The sequence below is a fragment of the Sorex fumeus genome, unplaced genomic scaffold (assembly GCF_029834395.1).
Source record: "Sorex fumeus unplaced genomic scaffold, SorFum_2.1 ptg000007l, whole genome shotgun sequence".
NCBI lineage: Eukaryota > Metazoa > Chordata > Mammalia > Eulipotyphla > Soricidae > Sorex > Sorex fumeus.
In genome coordinates, this window is record NW_026606064.1 from 818916 (window position 1) to 845726 (window position 26811).

General features: G+C 45.4%; 1 protein-coding gene across 1 annotated transcript in view; it reads left to right on the plus strand.

Annotated features, from left to right (window-relative positions):
- Positions 1-2612: 2612 nt before the first annotated feature.
- Positions 2613-26811, plus strand: part of OSBP (oxysterol binding protein) — a 40242-nt gene continuing 16043 nt past the window's right edge. Inside the window, exons 1-7 of the mRNA XM_056132648.1 lie at positions 2613-3128; positions 7793-8001; positions 10306-10556; positions 18128-18326; positions 18579-18681; positions 18970-19024; positions 19189-19320. Coding sequence (XP_055988623.1) covers positions 2761-3128; positions 7793-8001; positions 10306-10556; positions 18128-18326; positions 18579-18681; positions 18970-19024; positions 19189-19320 — 1317 coding nt within the window. The 5' untranslated portion in view covers positions 2613-2760. The remainder of the gene's footprint in view (positions 3129-7792; positions 8002-10305; positions 10557-18127; positions 18327-18578; positions 18682-18969; positions 19025-19188; positions 19321-26811) is intronic.

A 26811-nucleotide genomic window follows, 5' to 3' on the forward strand; every position in this document is an offset into this window, starting at 1 on the left:
GCTCAGCACTTAGAGGCCCATGTCGTACCAGGGATCAAAATCACGCAAGGCATGTAGCCAATTAAGCTACCTCTCTGCCACTATTTTTTAAAATTTAGAACCATGACCTCGGGTTCTAAATTTTTTTTAAGTAATAATTCTCCTTAATTTTCATGTCTTCTCAAAACCAGTTGTCTTCTAGAATACCTCACATTCTTGATTTATCTGATTGCTTTTTGGGGGGGTGTCGTTAAACTGGTTCCTCCAGCCCCTGTAAACCAGAGGTCAGATATGAAGGTTTGATTAGATTTGGGTTCAACATTCAGGCAAGGAAATGTCATTATGTGATGGCTTCATGCTGCAGCACATGAGTTACCTCATAAAAATGTGCATTGTCCCAGGGTTAACAACGCTAAGCTGGGTAACTCAGTTACGCAGAGGGGACAGACAGGTTTTCCTATTATCAAAGTCTTTGTTTCTCCTTTGTGATTAGCAAGTCACTGTAGGCAACGTGCTTGGCAACGTTTTTTGCAGCTATTTTTCAGAGGTGTATCAGACCTCTTTATATGCATCCAATCACAACAGCATTCCTGTAGCGTTTTACTCTTATTCAACGGATGTGAAAATAGACTCACAGTGTTTAAAAAAAAAATCCCAACACTGATGATGGAGAGGCAGTACAGCTGGTAAGGTGCTCTGAATGCACACCACCAACCTGGGTTCAATTACAGGCACCTCCAGAAGCCATCGCTGAACTCAGTAAGCCCCAGAGCATAGCCAGGTGTGACTCTAAATAAGTTAAAATTTCTCAGGATTATAGAAAAGGTAGGACTTTTAAAGCATATTTTCCAAAATTCACAAATCTCTATCTCTCTATGTCTCTCTCTCCCTCTCTCTCTCTTTTAAAAAAAAAAACACTTTTTTTTTCTTTTCAACTTTTTTGGGTCACACCCGGCAATGCACAGGGTTACTCCTGGCTCTGCACTCAGGAATTACTCCTGGCGGTGCTCAGGGAACCATATGGGATGCTGGAAATCGAGCCCAGGTTGGCCGTGTGCAAGACAAACGCCACCCACCGTGCTATCGCTCCAGCCCCTGAAAAAAAAAATACATTTTTAAATAAATAGACATCTTTTGAAAAAGGGGGATGGGGGGCGAGGGTACTTTCACTTTCTTGTTACCTGGGAAGCACATAGCCAAGGGAAAAGCAAATCTGTTTAGAAGTATCTAACAACTATTTCTATTGCCGTTTAAAGCTGGAAAGAATGTAACAGATACAGGGATTTCTTTAGAGTATACTTTTTGAATCTTTATAACAATAGTTTACACCATCGAAATGTTAAATGACTTTCTCATACGTACCAAGAAAGCCAACTAAACAACAGCAACTATTTCCCGTGCCCAGCTAAGCATATACGTGTGGGCTCGTGCTCAAGCCAAGGGCCTTGACATCTGGTAGCGACGGGTTGAAAGTACACTCGAAGCGAGGTCCTCGCGAGTCTATTTTCTCCTCCCAGCTAGGTCAGCAACTCCCGGGCCAGAATTAGGAGAAGCATCTGACAGTCTAGAACCAAGAGATAAAAAGGGGTGTGGTGCCAAGTTGAGCAAACCAGGGAAGGAAATGAGGAGGGCCGTGGGTCCAGGAGGGAACTGCGGAAACTATTTCTGGGCCGCCCCGGCAATCCAGGCCTCCGGCTCAGAGACGGCTGCGAACCCGGGGCTCCACGCAGGGACAAACTCTAAGACTGACTCTTACAAAGAGCTGCAAAGATCTTAATCCCGAATAAAGGGTCATGCAAGACTGCGTGTGTCTACACACACACACACACACACACACACACACACACACACACACACACACACACACACACACACACACACATACACACACACACAATCAAAACAAAACAAAACAAATAAAACGATTCGGAGAAGTTGACGGGAACCAACTTCTCCAAAACTGGCAGCAGACGGGCACGCCCCTCCGCGCTCCTTCCCGAGCCTTATTGGTTGTCTTGGTGCCGCCCCGCCCCCGGCTCTCAACGGGTCTCTTTCATTGGTCAACATCGCTTACAGCTTTCACAGACAATTCCCGAATCCAATCATCTCCAACACCCGTCCCGGCGAATGACGTGCCGTCCAACCAATGAGCAGTGAAAACGAGGGTGTCAACGCCGAGACTCTTCCCCGCCTTTTCTCCTCGGCTACTACAGTAAATGGCAGGAGGAGGGCTGAACAGTCGCCACCAACCACCAATCCGTCAGGGCGGAAGAGGGTCGAAGAGAAGAGTGACGGGAGGGGGTGACGTGGCAGTGACGGGGGGGGGGGGGCAGAAACGGAAATAAGTGACGGGCCCACGAGCCAATCGGCGACCAACTCGCCCGGGCCCTCGGCGTTCTCCAGTCCACCCTGCGCGCCGGACCCCTCGAGGCAGAGCCAATGAGCTGCGAGGGGAGCCTGATTGGCTCTCGCCTGCGCCAATCGGCGGCGCGCCTGGGGGACGCGCCCCGCCCCCGGGCTCTCACTGGGCTGTGTGGAATGACAGGCCCGAGAGAAATGCCAATGTCCTAGGGGGTCTTCCGCTAGTGACACTCGGCGGCGCCAATCGACTTTCTTCTTCCCGGCGGCCGAGCCCTCCTCCCCGCGGCGGGCCTGGCGGGGCGGGGACGCTGCGCGGCGGCGGCTGATGCGCTAGCCGTGTGGGACGCTCCGGGCGGCGACGGCGGCTCTCGTAGGCGGTTCCGGTCGTGTATCTCCGGGCGGCGGCGGCGGCGGCGGCTCATGGCGGCGACGGAACTGAGAGGAGTGGTGGGGCCCGGCCCGGCAGCCATGGCCGCCCCGGGCGGCGGCGGCACGGGGCCCCCCGTGCTGGGAGGCGGCGGCGCCGGCGGCCGCGGCGACTCGGGGCCGGGCTCCGGGGCCCCGCCGGGCGGTGTGGCCGCGGCGACGGCGGGCGGCGCGGGCCCGGGCTCCGGGGGAGTGGCGGCGGCCGGCCCGGCCCCGGTGCCGCCGGCTGGGGGCTCGGGCGGCTCGGGCGCCGGGGGGTCGGGCTCGGCTCGAGAGGGCTGGCTCTTCAAGTGGACCAATTACATCAAAGGCTACCAGCGCCGGTGGTTCGTGTTAAGCAACGGGCTCCTGAGCTACTACAGGTAACTGCTTCCGGGGCGCCGTGTGTGTCTCCCCCCCCCCCCAACACCCCCCGCCACCCCCTTCACCCCCCTCCTCGCCGCAGCCCACAGCCCCCGCGCCGTCACCCTCCCCCGGCGGCCCCGCAGCCAAGGTCGCCCCAGGCCTCCCCCTCCCTCCTCCCGCGTGCACTGACAGCTGCTTGCACCTGAGCCCACCCTCACCCGAGGAAAAGCCCACCGCGCTCGCCCCGGGCGCCTGGGCTGGCCAGCCTGCGAGCCGTACCTCTCCCTGGCCACCCCTGGCCTTTTGCAAGGGTGCATTTGTTCCCGGGGAGCCGTCACCACTCTTCTTCCATTGTGTCTTCACCCGCACGGCCGTGCACGACTTAATCATTCTGCATGGAAGGCGCTGTTGTAGGTGCAAAAGGTCCCCCCCCCCATCCCGCTTCCCTCCCCCCACACTCGCACACACCCCACCCCCGCTTGCAGGAACTTCCAGTGAAAGTCCCAAGGCTTCGCGTATCGGTGCCGAGTTTCCAAAATTCAAGGTTATTTCGCGGCTCCCTCCACGTTCAGGCACAAGGACGCGATGCACCGGGCGGCCTCGGTTATCGGGCCCCCGCCTGCCCAGTGCAAGACTCTTTCTTGGGTGTGTTTTGGCTTTCTGGACAGCCCCGACTGGAGGTGTGCACTTCCCGGGCCGCTTGGATCTGGGCTTGCCCCACCCCCTCCGAGGGCAATGGTGATGTGCTTTAGCCAGGATCTCTGGGTAACGAGGTGAAGTTCAAGGCAAGAGAATCCGTGTCTTCGGTCTGCCTTCTGCTCCACAGTGTTTGTTTTGGGATGTTTATTATATGGATTTATGGTGACTCACAGTCTTGCCATAACATAGCATGCCTTTTTGGCTATTAGAGCGAGAGGAGTTAAGATACCGGATTTGGAGATGGGACACAAACTTTCCCTGAGACTGGGGCCCTCGTGTATGTCTTTTTACAGACAGCCACAATCCAGGGGGTCGGCCAGCTACTCATCTGACAGATGAGGAAACTGAGCTTGGGCACCTCCCAGATTTTGAGGAATCAAAATTTGAAACTAACTCTCTTCACTGTAACATAACTTAAAGCCCAGGTTAGTGCTGTAAGGATCAGGCAGACACCCGGGTAACTGCTTTGTGTATTGTTGCACTTCAGTTTCTAACAGTTACTTTGTGTATTTTATACAAAATGTATAAAGAAGGCTCCCTTCAGTGGACTGGACAGTTGGTGAACCAATCTCTTTTATTCAGTGACTCCTCTGATTGGGCCTTTCGAAAATATTAAAGGGAAATGGAAGGCGGAGTTGGAGGTCACTGAAGTAGGAACACTTTCTTATCTGTCCTCTGTGCGTGGGAAAATGCTTTAGCCCATCCTCACTGCCTAAGTGACATTAACTGTTAACAGATGTATGTCATTTGCGTTATTATATTTAGAATTGATTTTGATTAGGAAATTACACAACTGTTTAAAGTTAGATCCCAAACATTTTACCTTGTTCCAAAGTTTTCCTCCTAATCAGGTTCATGGTGGGGGAGGGTGGGTTTGTTTGGTGTGTTTTATTGTAGCCTGGAGATCACACCTGGGAACTCCCACTTGGAAGGGAAGTGCCCACTGAGCGATACCCCTGTCCTTCAAGTTCATACTTCTCTGATGTTACTGACCATCATTCTCATACTGATTCAGATCCTTATTTGACTCATAAGTCACTATCCCCCATTTTCAAGCACTTTCAAATGTTGCGTATCGGGGACCAGGAATGTGACATGATGACAGAGTGTGTACCTCTTAGCATATGAGGCCTGGCTGCTTTCCTCAGTTTGTTTGTTTGTTTTTAACTCTGTATTGACCGAGGGTCTTAATGTATGGTCATTTTTCCTCATCTGTGTTCTTATCAGAGTCACTTTTCAGCTAGCTTATTCTTTATTCAGTGCCTTTTTTGGTCTGTTTGTTTGGGGATCACATTTAGTCATACTCAGGGGCCAGTCCTGGCTCTGCTAGGGAATCACTCCCAGTGATGCTTGGAGAATCATGTGGTTCCTGGGATTGAACCCTGGGGCTTCTACATGCAAAGCATATTCTCCCATCTCCTATCAGTACCCTTCTTGGTTCACTTACATCTTGCTTGGATATTAATAATTTTTTTAAGTACCTGTAACTGATTTTAAGTTCTTCCTTAACAGGAGCTAGTGGTACCTGTCTGACTACAGATAGAGCTTCTGAAACATACCCAACCATATATTGGGAAATATGGCATAGGCCTGTCCTTGCTAACTACAATAGACCCACCCACAAACCAGGCAACAGGATTTAGAGTTATCGCATCTATATACTTCTCAAAATCATTGAAGTGCTTCAGCAGCTATTGGTAGTTTATTCTTACCAACAAGGATCACTAGGTTCTTATTTCCCCAGGTTATTTACGCAAACTACCATTCCTCTTGCTTCTCATGCTCCCCAAACCAGTCATCTACTACATATACCTTTTTACAAAATACTTTTCTGTTTATCTAAGACACCCTATTCCCCAGACCCATCTTCTTACTCTCTCAGTAGGCTTCAGCAAGCTGCTTCCATTGACTTGTCTTATTGTTCCTTTCATGCCCAGTTACCTGGGTGGCCCATGGCAGCTCTCAGACACATCATAAGAGGCCAATGGTATTCTTTTTCTGCTAGCTTCTGGAGATTGAATGACTCTTTCAGCTGGCCTCTCCAAAGAACTCTCTAGTCCAAAAATTCCATCTAATACTGTCATTCCTAAACAATTTATCTTTCATTCTGAAAAAACCACGCCTTCCAACCTTCTGCACTGATGACTAACAACCATAGGTGTTTCTTCCAAGACCCAGTGGCTCTGAGTTCAGGCCTGTTATACCTAGAATTCCTTGCTATCTTTAAACTACTACATTCTGTGATTCGAGAAACTTCCGGTGTTGACAAAGATAGTCTTGGTAGAAGGGATCCCTAGGAAGTGATGAAAAGTTGGGAGAAAGAATGTGGTAGAATGTCCAAGTAGCACCTTTGGAGCAGAAGGCAAGGGAGGGCTCACCTGTGGACCTAACTCAGCCTGCATTATGCATAATGTAACCGAAGCACGGACGTGTGGGGGGTGGGGAGGTAAGGTTAGGAAAAAACAGGGACTCGGGTTACAGTGTGGCAGGTGCAGGGGATGGAAAACAGTGAGACCCCCTCCTGTTCCCTGCTGCTCATTTGTACACTTGAGAAAGAAGAACTAGTCTCATGGACAGACTGAACAATAGCAAATCTGTCTTCCTAAGCGCAGCAGACAGACTTTCTCAAACACACCAGATCTAAGCTTCTAAGGGGTGTGTGTCATTTCTGGCATGCAGGAATTCTGGACGTGCCAGGTGTGTTTGGTTGCTTGGCTCCGGTGAAAGGGAAACTCTGCTTTATCCTTTGGCACTTGGCAAAGGACTTTGACCTCTTTATGTTCCAAGTTGGCCAGCGAAAACTTTGGTCTCAACATGCAGGTCCCTGAGCAGAATCAATGGAGAGTGGGAAAACTGGCACACTTTCTGCGCTGCACTTAATTGTGCTAGACGCTTGATATTTTTATGCGACTCTCTTGTCGCTTGTTGTCACCAAGTAATGCTATAAAGTTCAAAAGTGAGTCTATTAATAGAACTGTCTGTCAGTGGAGGTGGGAAAAATTTTACACCCAGTTCTCCAAGAACAGATCTGCTGAATCTTTTTGCTATTAATAGAATGGCTTAGGAGTTCCCACCAATAGAAGTCAGTGGACCTTAGGAAAACACATGTTCTAGAATTATTACTCTGCTTGATGATTCTTTTATGATTATTTTTTCCCCCACTCCTATAGAAAATTATTCTTATTTCATTACTTGAGCTGTAGTCAGTATTTCATACTCTAAACATCTAAGGGTGCCCGTATTGCTTTATGATTTTGCAAGTGTAAAGTGAGGTTCTTATTTGGTCTGAGTTCCATGTAGGATTGTGAAATGTAAAATGGAACTATTTTTTCCCCCCTTAGGGAATGATATTGTTATATGACATTTTGTTGCATGAGTTTATAAAACAGTTTAAACTTTCCTAAATAAAAGATCATTCCTGACTGCAAAGATACATGAGGGAATTTGGGGGTGGGGGTGGGGAAATGATGGAAATGCTCTGCATCTTGATTATGGAGGTGGTTACACAATTCAAAATTCTTGCTACAGACTTAAAATTGCTGAATTTAGGGGCTGGAAAAATAGCAGCGTGGGTAAGGCACTTGCCTTGAAACCAGCCTGGGTTCAATTCCCCGATGCCACTTATTTCCCCAAAACTCCGCCAAGAGTGGTGCCTGAGCACAGAGCCAAGGAGTAAGCTCTGGACACTACTGGGTGTGGCCCAACAACAACAATAGTAGCAAAGCTGATTTTTTTGGTATGGCATGTACCTCAGCAAAGCCTGTGTTTCAAAAGCGAAGGTTAAGAGGAATAGCAGATATCTGACTCAGGAACAACACTTAAAGGAAAGCCCTGCATTTCTTCAGTTTTAGGGAGCCATTCGAGGAGCACAGGGCCGAGTCATGTGCGCCCACATTTTAGAAAAGTCTCAGGGTGATGCAAATAAGAAGGATATGCCACCTCATCGTTTTTCTTTCTTAACTTGTCTGCTTGGTTATTTCAGGTCAAAGGCGGAAATGAGACATACTTGCCGTGGTACCATCAACCTCGCCACAGCCAACATCACGGTGGAGGACTCCTGTAATTTTATTATTTCCAATGGGGGTGCTCAGACCTACCATCTGAAGGCGAGCTCGGAAGTGGAGCGGCAGCGCTGGGTGACAGCCCTGGAATTGGCCAAGGCCAAGGCTGTGAAGATGCTGGCAGAATCAGGTAGGGAGCGAAGAACATCAAGTCTAGGAAACATTCGGTTTACCCTTTGTTTGTAAGCATAAATTTTATACCTTATTGTCATTATATACATTATAAATCTTAATTATACCTTATACCTTAATGATTAACTATCTCATAGATGTATCAGACTTTTCCAATCATGTAGTGTTTTTCTTGGAGTGGTGGTACTCAACTTGGGTAAAAAAGTTTTTATTGTTGTTGTTGTTGGGGCCATACCCGGCAGGGCTCAGGACTGACTCCTGGCTCTGTGCTCAGGGATCATTCCTGGCAGGGTTTAGGGACCAATGGGTGCTGTGGATTGAACCTCCGCCAGCCGTGTACAGGACAAACACCCTACCTACTGTACTATCGCTCTGGCCCTAAAGTTAATGTTTTAATCCCACTGAGTTTTTTTTTTTTTTTCACTTAATCATAGTCACCTGATGACTTTGGTTCTGCTGTGGTTTTTATTGTCCACACAGCACTTAGGATTTGTTTTTGTTTTATTGCAGAGATAGGGATTGGGCCATATCTGGCCGTGCACAGGTCTTAATCCTGACTCTCTGCTGAGTGGTCATTCCCAGTAGTGCTCATGAGACCATATGTAGTACCTGGGATCCAGCATGGGTCTGCTGCATACAAAGCAATCTCCTTAATCCTAATACTGTCTCTCTACCCTCTGCACCATACTTAATATCTATTAAGTAGTCAAAGGAAAATTCACAGTTTGTCGGGTGTTTTTTTTTTTTTTATAGCAGGTTATATTTTCATTTAGGCACTGCTTCTCTGTCTAGCAGATAGGGGGCAGGTTTTATTTCTTTTGTTTTGATTTTAGTGCTGTTAGCTCCTCCAAAGGAAATGACAAATGACACTGCTGGAAAAGCAATTTGCAGTTACAAAGTGTCAAGACAGAACTGGTAGTGAGAGGTACAACATACCTCCCCACTTAATTCACTCTTGGATAGTCATTTACACAAGTCCTTGAATTGCTTTCCGTGCAGGGTTGCCTTTTGGATTATAGGAATTCATCTTGAAGTTCCTGAGTTCTTCTTCAGGAAGGATAAATTAATGAGTCTATTGATGACCTAGACTTTGTTTACAAAGAACCACTTTAAGGGCCAGCCAGAGTTGGTAGTACAGCTGGTAGACCATTTGCCTTGCACACAGCCAACCCTGATTTGATCCCCTGCATCCTATATGATCCCCCAATCACCACCAGGAGTAATTCCTGAGTGCAGAGTCAGGAGTAAGCCCTGAGCATCTCCTGGTATGACCCAAAAAGAACTATTTTATGCAGGTTCCAGTAATCACCCAACAGTTGATACTGGGTTTGCAGTAATTGCTCAGATTGCATTGGTACTCTTAAACTAATGTTAAAAGGCTCAGTAATTCATTCCCAACCTCAAGTGCATTTAACTTCTCCATCCTGTCCTCCAAGGCATTGGTTTTCATTGAATTTTCAAATTCCTATGCAGAATTACTTGGACAGCTCTTTCAAAATGCATGTTCCTGGGCCTGTCTCACACAAGCTAAATTAGTCTATGGGAACAGGGCCAAAAGTCCTGCACCTTTCAGAATCTCAAAGGCGTGGAACACATGTTTTGTATATCGAAGCACCAGCATTGATCCCTGGCACTACATAGTCCACAAAGCACCTCCAAAAGTAGCTCTTGAACACTGCCAAGTATGATCCCGAAACAAAACAAAACAAAACAAAACAAAAGGAGTTGTGGTGGGAGATTGGATTAAGATGGCCAAAAGGTATAAACCTCTAATTATAAGAAATACAAACTAGGGGCACGGTGGTTATGGAATAATGCTGTGTGTAATTTTTTGAAAATTGCTAAGAGAATAGGTCCTAAAATTATCACCACAAGAAAAAGAAAAAAATGTGGGTTTTTGTTTGTTCTTGTTTTTAGGTATCTATATAAGATGGTGAATATTAACTAGATTTACTGTGGTGATCATTTATATGTATATGTAAATGTGTTTATAAATCAAATCACCATACTGAGTACCGTAAGATTACATGGTGCTCTATGTTAATTATATCCCAATAACTGGGTAAGGGGAAAAAAATGATCAAAATTAAAACTTACTGTTGTGTGCCACTGGGGGCAGGGGGGCGGAATGTTGTGATCCAGGTGGGCTAGACAGGCTGTGGACCACACTACAGAACAGCCTCCTCCTAATACATACCCGCCATCACTCAGAGCACATGGTGTGACAGATGTGAGAGTGGGCATGGTTCTGATTCTCAGCCCTGTACCCAGGCTCAGAGCACCTACCTTTCCTCCCCTCCAGATGAGTCAGGTGATGAAGAGTCGGTCTCACAAACTGATAAGACCGAGCTGCAGAATACGCTCCGGACCCTCTCTAGCAAGGTGGAGGACTTGAGCACATGTAACGACCTAATAGCCAAGCACGGCACAGCCCTGCAGCGCTCCCTCAGTGAGCTGGAGTCGCTGCGGTTGCCCGCAGAGAGCAACGAGAAGATCAAACAGGTCAACGAACGGGCCACACTCTTCAGGATAACGTCTAATGCCATGATCAATGTAAGTGCAGATGCTCTCTGGGTTGCTCTTTGATTCTTTCCTTCTTTGAAATGTCATTCTCCCTCAGACTTGGGAAAGATGCAGTTGCTAGATCACAGACCGTGAGGGTCTCTTTCTACCGCTTCAGGGATTTCATTTACATTGTTTGTTGCATGAGGGCGAACAGGCTGCAAACATGGATTGACTTGCCTGCTCGGCTCGGAGAGTCGGGCGGACAAGACTCCAGCTTGGGAATTGGCTAGGGGTTCAGTGCCCTGGCCCCACTCCTGTACCCAGAAGGGGATCTGATGGTCATGGTAAAGGGCCGTCCCCTCTTTGAGTTGTGATATTATTTCATGATAGCTAACTTGATCTATTGGAACTGAAAGCTCTCCTTGGATCCTTTCCACCATGTGGCTTTGAGCTTTAAATTGAATTTTTATCCTTTCTTTGCTAATACATTCTGGCCTACAATTGTGAAAATGGGTCAAGTACTCAGGAGACCCTTCTAGTAAATCTTTACTCCCTGGTTTGTGGGGTAAGACAAAAAAACCTACTCTGGCACTTTTCTTTCAAAGGAAGAGACCAGCACTCTTGTCTGGGATGACTGTTGTTGGTTTGTGGCACTCTTCAGCTTTGGTGTGAGGTTCTAGGTAAAGTCAAAGTTCTTCTGGCATTTAGTGATATGTTTCAGATAATTGATGATAGGTGTGAACTGAGTACATGGTTTAAATAGTTATATGTTTTCCTTCCCTTGTTGACCGATTCTTACCTGGCATGTTGTTTTTGTCAACTTCTACATAGGAACACCAGTGGGAAGAATTCTTTGTGAGAAAAGGCTTATGTAGGGTTTTCCACCCCTCCACCTCCACCCCGGCCTACTCTCTTTCCCCTGTTTAATTGAATGGGATAAAATTACTTTACTCAGGGAAGATTATTTCCTTGTTTAGAGAGTGATAATCAGACGTCTGCTTAGAACTAGTTCCTGCTTAGATCTAGTTCTGTTCATGTGACTTTTAGAGATCAAAGGCCTTTCCACTGAGGGGAGGGGGGAGTAAGGTTGTGCTGTTGTTGTTGTTTTATTTAAAGTTCTTTAACTAATAGTTGTGATCATCTTTATTTTTATAATATTGTAAAAAGTGTTCGGTGCTTTGCTTGGTGCTCTTATTAACAGTGCACTGATTAACGTAAGGGGCAAAACACTTTATTTTGTCACCTAAGGATTATAGGAAGGAAGATCACATATCACCCAGGGCCATTCTGCAAATCAACCCCAATACTTATGTTTCAAATGCCTACTTTTTTTTTTCCTTTTCTGGTTTTTGGTTTTGGGATAACACCCGGCAAAGCTCAGGGGTTATTCTTGGAATTACCCCTGGCAGTGCTTGGGTGGTGGTGGGGGGACCATATAGATGCTGGGGATCAAACCCAGGTTGGCTGCATGCAAGGCAAGTATCCTGCTTGTTTTACTCTGACCCCTGATGCCTGCTTTTGTGCCATTTCCCCAGATTGTCATACTTTAGTGCTATATTCCGGTTTTTCTGGTTCTTTGTGATTGGAAAAATCTCATAAAACATATAGGTCAGTTAATCAACAATAGTTATTCAAAAATGATACTTTAATTTTTGAGTTTCTCTTCGTCCATTTTCTTTGTTTTGTTTTGGGGTTCTGTCTGGTGGCTCTCAGAGGCTACTTCTAACTCAGGGTTGACCCTGGTGATACTCAGAGGATCACGTGGTGTCAGAAATGGCACCTGGGTCTCTGGCTTAAAAAAGTCGTTGCCCTGTCTTCATATCTGCCTTCTTAGAAATCAGATATATCAGATATACCTCCCTTGCCCCTTCCAGTTTGGGTGGTGCTCAGAAGCTACTCCTGTTGTTGTTCTGGGGACCATATGAGGTCAGGGGTCAAGCCCAGGCCTCCTGCTTGCAAAGCATGCACTTCAGTCCATTGAGTGTATCTCTTCAGTCTTAGGTACACTTCGTAAATATGGCAACTCAAAAGTCTATTGATAGTAAAGATTACCATTGATTCGTAGTAGGTAAATAATAAAAACAGAAACTGTAGTTGAACTATGCTCAATTTTATTCCTTGGGGGCAATTATCCCTCATGTTTTAAGTGTGTGGAATTTGTATTCAAAGGTAGAATCCCTTGAAACTTAGAGGTAAGTTGTTTTCTCTTTCTGTTCTCCTCTGGTGCACTGCTTGTGCACCGTCCGTGGTCAGTTATTGTTTGAAATGTGCATTTTTATTCCTATGTTGTTTCCTTTTTGCCTTTTCAGTGGTGATGGCAAAGCCTTCAAAGTAATACCCATGTTAAAAACTAAGATGCTAGTGTGTCATGTCTCTAAATCAGCAAAGTTAAAGACTATTTTACCCATTTCTTTTATTATTTAGAATATATCTTTATTTCCAGCATGAATCTATCCAGGGAAATAAATTTGATAGTACCAGTGTATCCTTTTCCTAATTCAGTGAATATCTGTTGAGCACCTGTTTTCTAGGGCAGCATTTCTCTACTGAGTGCTATATGACCTCCTATGCACCCCCTAGAAATTTCAAGGGGCCACAGGAGAAAACCACACGGTGAGGGAATGGCACAAGAGGAGGGGGCCCATAGTACAGGGGGTGGGAATAGAAAACAGCATCAGACATGCTTCTTTTGGGCCTGGAGTAATAGTACAGTGGGGAGGGCATTTGCCTTGCACATGGCTGACCCAAGTTCAGTCCCCAGCATCCCATATGGTTCACCTATGCACTTCCAGGAGTTAATATGCCTGAGTGCAGAGAATCCCTGAGCATTGCTGGGTGTGATTTCCCACCCCCCCCAAAAAAAAAGTTAAAAAAGTTAAAAAAGACATGTTCCTCAAAAGTTGAGAAGCACCAATCTAAGGAATACATAACAAATGCAATACTTCAGAAACAAACAAAAAAAATTTTTTTAAGATGATGTCCCTGTGGTCCCCACCTTCAGGAAGTTTACTCTCTAGTGAAGGGAGGAGGTTTATGTGGAGTGTGCTAAGTGCCATGTAGAAATGAGCTGTGTTACACACACTGGCGGTGTTTAGCTCAGACTTGGAGGACTAGAGTAAGGAACACCTCAGAATCTTCCTTTGAAAGAAGCAATATGGAGTTTGGGATACTGAAACTCTGTATTAACAGCTGCTTCAGTTAACTATTTAACCTGGGGTGACCTACTTCCTCTGTGACCTTAATTCCTGTTCCGTATATGATGATGATGATGGTGATGATACCCATAGCTCCCTGCTCACAGGGTTGTTGAAAGGCTTTTATTATAGAAATGATGTAAAGTGCTCAGCGAAATGCTTGACATATAATTGTCTCTCATTACATTTTAGTTATGGCCAGTATTATTAAAAGGAAACAAGGGAAAAGAGTTCATATAGGTAGAGGTGTGGCAACTGGGGTTTCCTCCCGGACTCTCAAAGTCTGATATCTGCTTGCAGTTAACTATTCGTGAGCAGGGGAATAGTTAGAGCTAAGGCTGGAGAGGAAATAAGTGTAAGGGGAGAGGGGATATAAGATGTTGGTTGTTCTACATGGGCTTCGTACTAGTGGATTGGAGGGAAATAAGACCAGTGTTGATTCAGGCTTAACTATAATCACTTACACCTTATTGATTGTTTACTGCGAGCCCGGTATGGTTTTAAGTGTTGTACATGCAAAGCAATAATTCTGTGAAGTAATTACTATTGTTATTCTTTACTTAAAGATGAGGATGATGAAATACAGAAATTAAGTAGCTTGCTTAAAATTTCATAGATAGTGAGTGGGATGGAAATGGAATTTGAGAGCAGCAATCTAACCACCCTGTCTACTCGGTACTGTCTAATAATGGGGAGGAAATGTCCACATTCCAGAAATATAATAAAACAGGATGAGTAGGACCTATGGGAAGGGTGGGGGGTCAGCCTAAGAATAAAGATGCCTCCTGGGTTCTGGTTTGGGTAGGTAGAAGGGCCCTGGAACTGTTTTTAAGATGGGAACACTTCAGGGAGAAGAAGAAAGGAAAGATGGTGAGTTAATTTTGGAACTCACAGGTCTTGAGATTACTTAGTGCCATTGGATAGAGAGTTGAATAACTTCAGTCTGAAGTTACAGGACTAGAATTACCAATTTAGTAGTTATACTTTTATAGATTAGAGTTGAGACCAAACTGGTAAGGTAGCCAAGTGGTAGAGCACTTGCCCTGCATGTGTGAGGCCCTAGGCTTGTCTCTCACTGAAAAAGAGAAACCATAAGAGGATGTATTCTGCTCTATTTTAGTTTGTCTGTAACAGGGCATAGACTTTTAAGTCTATTGAGCAGAGATTTTTCAGGCTTCTATTATGTACAAAACACCCAAGTTAAGATCTTGATTATATGCACCAATAAGCTATAAACTGTGTCTTTAAGTTGTTTATAATCCATCTGGAGAGACAGAAGCTTAGTCACACACTATGTAGATGGTATGAATCAGAAGTATATACAAGGTGATATGGGAATGGAGAGAAGAGACTGGCTACTTTTCAAACTGAGGGGAAAGGGTCACAGAACAAACATTTGCCACAAATCTTCAATATGTGTATATTTATATTTTTTGTTTGTTTGGTTGGTTGACTGGTTGATTTTTTTTTTACCACATCAGGTTGTGCTCAGGGCTTACTCCTGGCAGAGAAAGGAGGGAATTCTAGGCATAACAAATAGAATATGGAGCAGTGGGCAGGCCTGGAAGAGATCTGTGTGTCCAAGAAAACGTAAGCAATTCAGTGTGGCTCCACCATAGAGTGAGTACAGGGATAGACAGGTACAGCTACCTGGAGAGAAGGTGCCCTTCCTGGGAGGCTTCTGTATCCATAGCCCTCCTGGGAGGGGGTCTGTATCCATAGCCCTTCCTGGGAGGGGTCTGTAGCCATAGTCCTTCCTGGGAGGGGTCTGTAGCCATAGTCCTTCCTGGGAGTGGTCTGTAGCCATAGCCCTTCCTGGGAGGGGTCTGTAGTCATAGCCCTTCCTGGGAGGGGAGGTCTGTATTTGTAATTAGTAGTTAGGATTTGGTTCTGTCATTGAGGTGCCAGAGAAGACTGATCTGATCAGATTTACATTTTATCTCAAAATACGCTTTTCCCAATTTGTTTTTAGTTTCCCCTCCCATCTCCCACCTCCCATCGTTGCTGCTATGACATGGTTTGCACATACTGTACTATTCACCAATTATTTTGGTTTGCTTTGTTTTGGGGTCACACCTGGTGGTTCTCGGGATGCATTCCTGATTGTGCTCAGGGGACTATTTGTGGTATGTTTATGGGGGATGGGACCTGAGTCATCTGCATGTGAGACAAGAACCTTACATGCTCCAGCCCCAGCTCACACATATTTAGCTGTGGTGTTTGTCCGGGATTGTGTACCAGGTTCAGTGCTCACACTCTTGGTCTCAGTGTTCACCAGTGTTTGCACTCTTTGAGTTGTGGTGCTTGTGCGTGCTCACTCGGATTCATCCTCTCTGTTGACGCACACAAGACCTGATTATGGTGCTTACAGAGGCACTTACCAGAGGTCACACTTCTTCACCTTTACTGCTCACACATCTTTTTAGTGTGGTTCTTACACAGACCTGGTTGTGATGCAGCAAAAAATTGCTTGCAGGGTGCCATGCTCTGCTGGAGACCTAAACCAAGGGCCTTGCACATGCCAGTCATGCGCTCTACTACCAAAGCCACATCCCTGACCTACCACCCCTATCTTCCCCAAAGATCCCCTTTTTTGATTTATTTTGCAGTGCTGAGATTGCGCCCAGGTCTAATGCTTGCAAAACAGGAGCTTCATCCCTAGTTCCTGAAGATCCCTTTTTTGACTCTTCAGATAGGCATCTGCTTGTTTCAGAGGGAGAGGCTTTGAGCCAAGCAGCTGGCTCTGTGCTCAGGGTTCACTCCTGGCAGTGCTCAGGGGACCATGCAGTGCTGTGAAGCTAATCAGGGTCAGCCGCCTGCAAGGCAAGCACCTTCACATCTGTACCCTCTCTCCAGCCCTGGGTTTCTCATTTTATTTCTTCTTTTTCCAATTTATTTAGGCACTGTGACTTAAAATACTGTTTAACAGTAGAGTTTCAAACAAACTGTTTGATTACTATACCAGCTACCGGAGTGTCAGTTTCCTTTATCAGTATCTCAAGGTTCCTTCCCACCCTACTCACTCCCTTGGCAAACATTTTGAAATTTTTTTATTGAGTCACATGCTTATAAGGCTTGAGTCTTTAATGTTCACAGTCACCTATCCTCACCACCACCAAACCACCCTCTAGGCTTTTGTGATTTTGGGCCACACCCGGTATGGCTCAGGGTTTACTCCTGGTGAGGCTTCGGGCGCTATATATGGAGTGCTGGGGATTGAACCCAGGCTGGCTGCATGCAAGGCACTGTAGTATCTCTCCTGCCCTCCACATTTTCTTTCTTTTTCCTTTGGCTTTTTAGGTCACACCTGGTGATGCTCAGGGGTTACTCCTGGCTCTGCACTCAGGAATTACTCCTGATGGTGCTTGGGGAACCATATGGGATGCTGGGATTGAATCTGGGTCGACCTCGTGCAAGGCCAATGCCCTACCAGCTCTCTTATCTATCGCTTCAGCTCCTCCACAGAGTTTCTTACATTTTCTCCACCTCTCTGTTCTCCTACCCTTTCTCTGTACATGGCTTTCTCGGTTCTATAGTCCAGGTCCAAGATTTGATATCTTCTCTTATCTTGCCTTGTTTCTCTGCTTATAGCAGACGAGTGGATCATCTGGTATTTGCCCTCTTTTATAGAAAACGACCTGATTTCATCTTTCCTTGTGACTGCATAATATTCCGTTGTGTATGTTTCTCACAACTTTCCTCCCGTTCATCTATGGTCAGACATTTGGGTCGTTTTTATATTCTGGCTTTTGTACTGAATGCTGCAGTGAGCCCACATGTGCATGCGCCTTTTCAAGCGAATTCTGTCGAGTTTAGGGGTGGGAGTAGAGGCCAAGAAGTAGAATTGCTCAGCTTCTAATTTTAAGGTCAGTTGTTTGTCTTAGTGACCAAAAAAAAATAAAAATAAAAATAAGACAAATTTAGTTTCTCCATGTTGGGAATAATTTAGTACACATTCTTGGTTCTCAGTATCTGAATTCCTAAACTTTAGGTGACTTTCATTTCAGAATTTATTAGAAGTAGTTATCCTGTGTCCTCCCATCACTTTGGTCCTGCTGAGATTCTTCTTTCGGTGTGGTACATACACCTATACCTTGCGATGTTACTAACGCGACATGGGAGGTATACTCCTCCCCTGACATTTGTTTGCTACCCACGCCTAGAAAAGTAGGAAAGCACCGAAAGCAGTGTTTAATTTTTTTTTTTTTTAATGTGTGTTTGACCTCGTTTGCACCGCAGAACTGGTTGTCCCTGATACTGTGGGATAACAGGGAAAGTGTTTCATTGTCACTTGCTAGTTAAAGTTTCTGGAATAAGGCTGCTTCGAGAGGCCTCGGGGGGATAAGACTACATCAAGAGGCCTGAGGCGGGGAAATCTTGTCTCCTGGCCTTGTTGTGACACAGTCTAACCCTTTCTCCCTCCAGGCCTGCAGAGATTTCCTCATGTTAGCTCAGACCCATAGTAAAAAATGGCAGAAGTCACTCCAGTATGAAAGAGACCAGCGGATCCGACTGGAAGAAACCCTCGAGCAGCTGGCGAAGCAGCATAATCACCTGGAGCGGGCCTTCCGCGGGGCCACCGTGCTGCCTGCGAACACTCCCGGCAGCACTGGTTCTGGTAAAGGTAAAGGACTTAGTTCTTGGAGAGCCTATTCGGACTTGAGAGAGGAGGTTTTCTGCAATTAATAGCGGGACTGCAAATGCTCCAGAATCAATGATTCATGTGAAATGAAATGGGAGCTGTTTATTTCTTCTGGCTTTTCTCCTGCTTTCTACCATTTGTTGCTGTGTTTGCGGTTTGTCTTTAAAAGATCCTGCTGTGCCAGGCTTTGGTAAACACAGCCAAAGTAAATGAATGGGGCTTTTCTCCTTGTAGATCAGTGCTGCTCTGGCAAAGGCGACATGAGTGATGAGGACGATGAGAATGAATTTTTTGATGCTCCTGAGATCATCACCATGCCTGAAAATTTGGGCCACAAGTAAGTTTTTATCCTTGATGCCGGAGGAAAAATGCACATATCTGTTAAGCGGTTAGAAATTTCAGTGGGAGCATCACATTTACCAAGGTTTGGGTTCTTTCAATTAGGTGGAAGACTACTGTTTTCCAAGAACTAGCTCCTCTGGGACGTTTAAATCCATACATATTCTAAGTGTTGTCATTCAGTTTGCCAACAATATGCATGGATAGTATGCTTTATCTTGTGCATTGTAAAGACACCATGAAGACCAGACTATGGCTCTAATGCTCATGTTTCTCACCCATGCAGACGTACTGGCAGCAATATCAGTGGAGCCAGCAGTGACATCAGTCTTGATGACCAGGTACTTTTTATTTGGGTGTACCAGGAATCGGGGACTTGGGGTCTGACTCCCAAGGGCTTTCATCTAAAGCGCTGATTTCTCTTTAGTGTGGGGGAAGGGAAGGCTATAAATACAGGGTTTTCTGTTCTTTGTGGGTGATTGACTGCCTTTGTTTGCATTCCTAGTACAAGCACCAGCTGGAAGAGACCAAGAAGGAAAAAAGAACTAGAATACCATACAAGCCAAACTATAGCCTCAATTTATGGAGCATCATGAAGAACTGCATTGGGAAGGAACTCTCGAAGATCCCCATGCCGGTGAGGTTCTTGCACTCCCACTCGGGCTCCTCCTCCGAGGGACTCTGGGCTCAGTGGGAAGAGGGTTGCTGTGTCAGCTCCTCTCACTTTTGTGGCAGTTTGTGGCATGGTATTTGTTACCCTTCGGGTCGTAACTAAAAGGTAAAAAAGGCCCTCCCGTTGTTCATCGATTTGCTCGAGCAGGCCCAGTAACGTCTCCATTGGAGACTTTGTTGTTACTGTGTTTGGCATATCGAATACGTCACGGGGAGCTTGCTAGGCTCTGCCGTGCGGGCGAGATACTCTCGGTAGCTTGCCGGGCTCTCTGAGAGGGACGGAGGAATCGAACTCGGGTTGGCCATGTTGGCTGCGTGCAAGGCAAACACCCTACCGCTGTGCTATCACTCCAGCCCAGGGTCGTAACTATCCCTTAGAAAATGAACTGTGTAAATTACTGTGCTATGTCTCTGGCCTCCAATAACAGCAAATTCAGATGTGCTAGGGGCATTAAAAGATAAGCATAGCAGATTTTCTGTTTTTCAAGGTGCATTTAAAAGCAGTTTTTATATTTTGGCATTTGGGTCGTACTTCGTGGGGCTCGGGAGCTACTCCCCATTCTGTAATCTGGAGGCTATTCCCAGTGATGCTCGGGAAACCAGGCATCAAGCCAGGGTCTGCCACGTGCAAAGCAAGCACTTTAAACTTTCATTCTATCTTTCTGGCCCAAGAAGCATGTCGTTTTAAAGGGAGGGATACAAACACAGTTCATGGCAACCAAATCAGGACCTTCCTGGTGATGATAGCATCAGGGCTGAACTCTCTGCTCCTAACTCTAGTCACACTGTCTTCTGATCTCTCCACTCTGTCGCCAAAGTCATCTTTTTGTTTGTTTTGTTTTTGGGTCACACCCAGTGATATCAGGGCTGACTCCGGGCTCTGTGCTCAGGAATCACTCCTGAAGGGCTTGGTGATTTCATATGTGGCTCTGGGGATTGAACCTGGGTTGGACCCATGCAAGGCAAGCATCCTACCCACGTACACTAAGTCATTTGTGTAAATCATAAATCACTAAGTCATATACCGAATCTGGCCCTAAATTATTTGTTTTAAACTCACTTGATCATCAGTTTATTGCTTGATCCTATTGTTTTATGGTATCTTCAATAAAATAAAAAGCTTTTGTTTGAGAATGTTGGTGATAAGAAATCTTCATATGATAAAAAGCTGCCATTATTTAAAAATTGGGCTGGGAAGTTAGTACAATGGGTTGCCTTGTATCTAATTAACCTGGGATCATCCCCAGCACACCATATGGTACCTTAAGCCCCTAACACTGATTGCTCTGGTTGCAAATCAAAAAATGAAATTTGTTGAGGTAGGAGCGATAGCACAACAGGTAGGGCATTTGCCTTGCACGCGGCCGACCCAGTTGACCCGAGTTCTATTCCTCCGCCCCTCTCATAGAGCCCGGCAAGCTACTGAGAGTATCTCACCTGCACGGCAAAGCCTGGCAAGCTACCCGTGATGGATTTGATATGCCAAACACGGTAACAAGTAGTCTCACCATGTTACTGGGCCCGCTCGAGCAAAATCGATGAACAATTGGAGGACAGTGACAGTGACAGTTGAGGTGGGAGAGATAGTACAGCGGGTACGGAGCTTGCCTTGCATGCAGTAGACTGGGGTTTGACCCCCATCACTGCATATTGTTTCTCTGAACACTACCAAGTATGATCCCTCAGCACAGAATTAGGAGTAAACCCTGAATACCATAGGGTATAGACTAAAAAAAGTTTTTATTTTTACATTTTTTGGGCTTGGGGGCCACATCCAGTAAAGCTCAGGAGTTAATACTTGTTTTTCACTCAGTAATTACTCCTGACAGTGCAGGGGGACCATATGGGGTGCCGGGGATCGAACCCGGGTTGGCTGCGTGCAAAGCAAGTGCCCTACCTTGCTGTACTATCTCTCTGGCTCCTAGACTAAAAACTTTAAAGCGGCAACAATAACAATTTAGTTAAAATAGTAAAATGAAAAGAGTAGGGGGTTCGGGATATGACTGAAGAGCAGCCCTGTGTTCCATCCCCGGTGCCTTATGGTTCCCCAAGCGTTGTCAGGTGTGATCTTCTCCCCCAAAATAATAATAAAATCAAAACTCCCTCGTTTCCAGACCATGACTGCATCCTTACTACTTTGGGAGTGGTCCGGATTCCCAAGGGAGCTTGATGATGCTTCCCTGTAGACCTGCTCTGCCCACACATAGCCTGTGTTCTAGTCATTGGCATCCACCTTCAAGTATTCAGCGGTGTCTTACTGTCTTTGCTCTGAGGAACATTTGTGGAGACTGATTTTTCTGCCTGAAATGTCATCATTTCACCCACCCTACCACAATTATTTTTGCCATGCGACTTACTTTTTTTATTCAGGATTCAGTTACATTGTCATCTCTTAGAAAACATTTGATCAGGGTGAGAAGTCTCACTCAAATGTTGCAATAAGTTCCCTTGTTTCTGCCTGAGTATTGACAGCTATTTGCTTATTCATTCCAGAAGCATTTTTCTGCCTTGCCTGTTGTACTGTAAATCAATTAGCTATAGGTTTTATTTCTCTAAAGTTTTTTGGGACGTATAATCCAGAGATGCTCAGAGGCTATTCCAAGCTCCATGCTCAAGGATCACTCCCATTGGTACTCAGGGAATTTGTAATGTCAGGGATTGAATACAGGCCTCTAGCATGCAAAGCATAAATCCCAGCCCTTTGAGGTCAGTCACATATAGGGCAAGCATCCTATATTTAATTGTTTCTTTAAATTGAAGAAACTAAGGCCGTGGTTTAGGGCTGAAGAGATAGTATAGGAATCAAGATGCTTGCCTTGTATGTGGCTACCCTAATCCCCTAAGCACTTCTGAGTATACAGTAAGGAATAGCCCCTTAACACCACTAAGTATGGCCCAACACACATACACACACACAAACACACACACACACAACACTAGGGGTGAGTAAACCATGGGCCTAAGACCAGATCTGGCTGCTTTTTTGTATAACCAACAAGCAGACTAGTTTTTTGTTTTCACATTTTATTTCATTCACTTTTTCATTTGTTTTTGGGTTTTGGTGTCATGAAACTTAGATGCTGGTGTCTATAAAGCTTTATTGGCACTCTGTGAGGCCTTCACGCACTTGTCTGGCTGCTCTCATCCTACAGCAGCAGTGTTGTAACTGTGTCAGAGCCATACAGCCCTCAAGATCGGAATATTTGCTATCCAGCCTCCAGAAAATGCAAGCCGTTCTCTGCCTCAGACAGATAGTAGCTCAGCACACTGTCATGTTGAAGTCCAGGAGTCAGTGTTGTGAGGCCGGGACAGGACCCTGTAGTGTCAGGACCATGCTCTTCTGGCCTGTGGCTTTACTGCCGACAGCCTTAATTACTAGATCCAAAGTGGCTGCTTCAGGTGGCCTGTCAGAATGTCTTCCTGGTCAGCAGGAGGGAGGAAAGAGAAGAAAGACATGTTGCACCTTTTATAGTGCCTCCCAGGGCTTGGGATGTGACTCAGTGGTCCAGTGTGCAACTTTCATATGCGAGGCATCGTTTGACTTCTTGAATATGGCCATGGCTAGCTAGAGAGGTGACTGGTTGGTATGGCCTAGTTAAAAATTAGGAATCTTGGGGCTGGAGCAATAGCACAGCAGGTAGGGCATTTGCCTTGCATGCAGCCGACCCGGGTTCAATTCCCAACATCCCATATGTTCCCCTGAGTACTGCCAGGGGTAATTCCTGAGTGCAGAACCAGCAGTAACCCCTGTGCATCGCCAGGTGTGACCCAAAAAGCAAAAAAAAAAAAAAAAAAAAAAAATTAGGATTCTACTGTGTTTGGCATATCGAATACTCTCGGTAGCTTGCCAGGCTCTCCGAGAGGGGCGGAGGAATCGAACTCGGGTCGGCCATGTTGGCTGCTTGTAAGGCGAACGCCCTACCGCTGTGCTATCGCTTATGCCAAACACAGTAACAACAAAGTCTCCAATGGAGACGTTACTGGGCCCGCTCGAGCAAATCGACGATCAACGGGAGGGCCTTTACCTTTACCTTTAGGATTCTACTACTACTTATAAATGGGTCTGGGGAAGGGCTTGCAGCTTCTATCCACAGCCAAGGAATTGGCCTAGAAGTACAGAAAGCATTGCTCTCCCCTGTTGAGTCTTCTGGATCTGAATATAGTTTTCTTTAAAAAATTTTTGCTTTGTTTTGTTTTGGGGCCACACATGGTAGCGCTCAGGGCTTGCTTACTCCTGGATCTTCCCTCAGGGACCTCTCCTGGCAGACTCAGGGGACCAAATGGGGTGCTGGGAATTAACCCCAGGTCAGCTGCATGCCAGTCAAGTACCCTACCCATTGTACTGCCACTGGCCCCCGGAATGTAGATTTTTCCCAACATATACCACCTTCCTCATGAACAGAGTCACCTTACTGCTCTTTATATCCTTGGTGTTTAGCCAGTATCTGGCACGTATATACTGTTCAGCAAGCATAAAAGTGATTCATTAACTAAGTCCTGGAAAATAAATAGCTTTACACCTAAATGTATAGAAAATGTTGACTTCAAGATAAGAAAAAGCTTTTAGCCAGCAGAACTGGAAAAAAAAAAACCATAAAATAATGGGTTCATGGAAGTGAGGGTGGTGGTTGTAAAGAACCCTCCCTTGCCTTGTGCCTTGCTGGAAGCGGTGGGAAGATGGGTTAGAAGCCTAAGAAACATAAGTGATATAAGCTGTTTACAATAGCTTCTGAATCCGGGTGACCCTTCTGACCTCCTCCACTATTAGTTCCTTGTTGACATTACCATTAGGAATGTGCAACCCTCTACCTGTTTGCCTGCAGCACTTGCCCTTACCCTGCTGTGTGCAGTGCCACGGGTAAAGCTGATCCTTGTAGGCGGGGTTTCTCCAGCTTCCCTGGCTGCGGACACCTGGCCAGGCTCCATCAGTGCAAGGCTCCAGGAGGAGTTTGAAACCTGCGTGGCAGGGGGAGAGAAGGAAGAAGATCAAAGGGTACTCACCTCCCCAGATTTTTGCTTCTGCCAACTCCTTCAGCCTCTGACTGCAGTGACGCTGTCTTTGCCCCTCCAGCCTACTAATTGTGGTTTCCGGCTTTCAGAGAAATTTATGTTTCCTGAGGTTATTGGTGTAGGTTTTTAAGAGAGAGAGGGAGAGAGAAAGACAGAGACAGACAGAGATGGCAGGAGGGAGGGAGGGAATATGAATGTGTGTGTGGAGGGAGGGAGGGAATATGAATGTGTGTGTGTGTAATAATAACTTAAGGATGCCCTGATTCTAGCCCCAGGTAATGAGGATATGTTTTATAGTCACCAATGGAAGATTCCACCATCCCCAATTTTCCTCAGAATGTATGAAAATGTTGCTTCCTGTTGACTTAAAATAGAAATGACTCTTTAAAAGAGTCTTATTGAAAAGAAACCAAAACACCAGTACTTTTTGGGTTTGTCAGTCCATGGCCCCACAGTGTGCATTTTTCTTAAACTGCCTGTCTCAGTGCCAGAAAGATGGTTTGGGGAGTGTGGCACTGTTTTAGCTGAGGCAGGGTAGATCCTACTTTCCAGAAGAGCGCTCTAGAGTGCTCTCATTTTGTCTCTGTGGCACTGATTTCATTGGGAACTCTTCACAGAGAAATGTTTACCATATTTCTCAGAAAAACACAGGTTCTGGTGTGTGCTTTTACATATATATTTAGATGTTTAAATGTATAAATGCATAGACACAAGTATCAGATATTAATAATGGTTGTCTTTAGGTGATGGCATGTCAAGTAAAATTTTCCTTTATACTTTTTTTTTCAAAATTTGTTACAGTGAAATTATATTTTATAATTTGGAGTGCAGTATATATTAGGGTAGTTATGGGAGTCAGAGATTGGCAGGCAAGAGATTGGACCAAGGGACTGAGTGATCACCTCCAGGAGTAATTCCTGAGTGCAGAGCCAGGAGCTTTTTTTTTTTCTTTTTGAGTCACACCTGGCAATACACAGGGGTTACTCCTGACTTATGCACTCAGGAATTAAGGAGTAACCCTTGATGTGACGTGAAGTCAGGATAACCCTTGAACATCACCAGGCATGACCCAAACAGCCTAAAATAAAATAAAAAGAGATTGGACCAAATTAAGGAAAAAGAGTTAGGACTACAAGAAAGAAAAATGTTGGTTTTGCTTGTAATTTTAATTGGCTGCTCCTTAGGCCAGCTCTGTTCAATGAAAATATGTTTTTCTTCTCCTTGTGTTCTCTGGACTGGGAACTTAGGCTACTGATATTCAGATTTGTTCGGGTACATTGCTGATTAAATAGGCTTTATGGGCTACTTGGGAAGCTAATCCATTTGTTTAGTCATTTTTTTTTTTAAAGTAGTAAAGCTCTCTTAATTTCCAGGTAATCTAAATAGTCCATTTTAAAGCTAAATCTTTTGTGGGAGCAGAGGAGCAGGGAAAGTGTCTCTTATTCAGTTTCTAGTATTCCTTGAGTAGCATAGAATCTGGTAAACATGGGAGCTTATTGAATATTTTTGGAGTGAATAAATGAAAGAGAAGCATCTCTCAGAAGCACACAGACACACATTTGCTTCATCCAGTGGTTGAGTGTCCTTAGTGGACCCTACATTAGGAAATGAAGAAATACTCACAACCACCACAACAAATACTCCAGGCCGAGAAACACAAGTCTCTTAACCTCATTGAAGAAACCAGATTCTGCCCTTTTAATGGAGAAGTGAATTGAGACTTAGCAATCTTCTGGTTCACGGTAGAAGCAGACATTTAAAATGAAACCTTTTCTGTAATGTAATCTGGTCAGTAATTGCTACTACTTATAATTTACTACTCTTTCTTGAAGAATTTTTGTTTTGTTTTGGGGCCACACCTGGCAATGCTCAGGGTTTATTCCTCTCTCTGCACTCACAAATCACTCCTGATTGGGTCTGGGGGACTATATGTGGTGCTGGTATTGAACTTGGGTCAGTCACGTGCAAGGCAAGAGCCCTATCCACGGTAATATCTCTCGGCCTTCCCCAAGAATATTAAGTATTTAGGGGCTGGAGCAATAGCACAGCAGGTAGGGCGTTTGCCTTGCACGCGGCCAACCTGGGTTCGATTCCCAGCATCCCATATGGTCCCCTGAGCACTTCCAGGGGTAATTCCTGAGTGCAGAGCCAGGAATGACCCCTGTGCATCACTGGGTGTGACCCAAAAAGCAAAAAAAAAAAAAAAAAAGAATATTAAGTATTTAACTTCCTCTCTGGGTATACACAGTGCTAAAATATATTTCCTCTTCTATTCATTCAATACCTGATGATGATTTCCTATGGGTGAGGTATCAGTAGCCCTTGGATATGCAGTTGAGAACAGGAGAGGTATGGTTCCCATCTCAGAGAGCTTACTGTAGCTCTGTAGCACTGTCCTCCCGTTGTTCATCGAGTTGCTTGAGTGGGCCCAGTAATGTCTCCATTG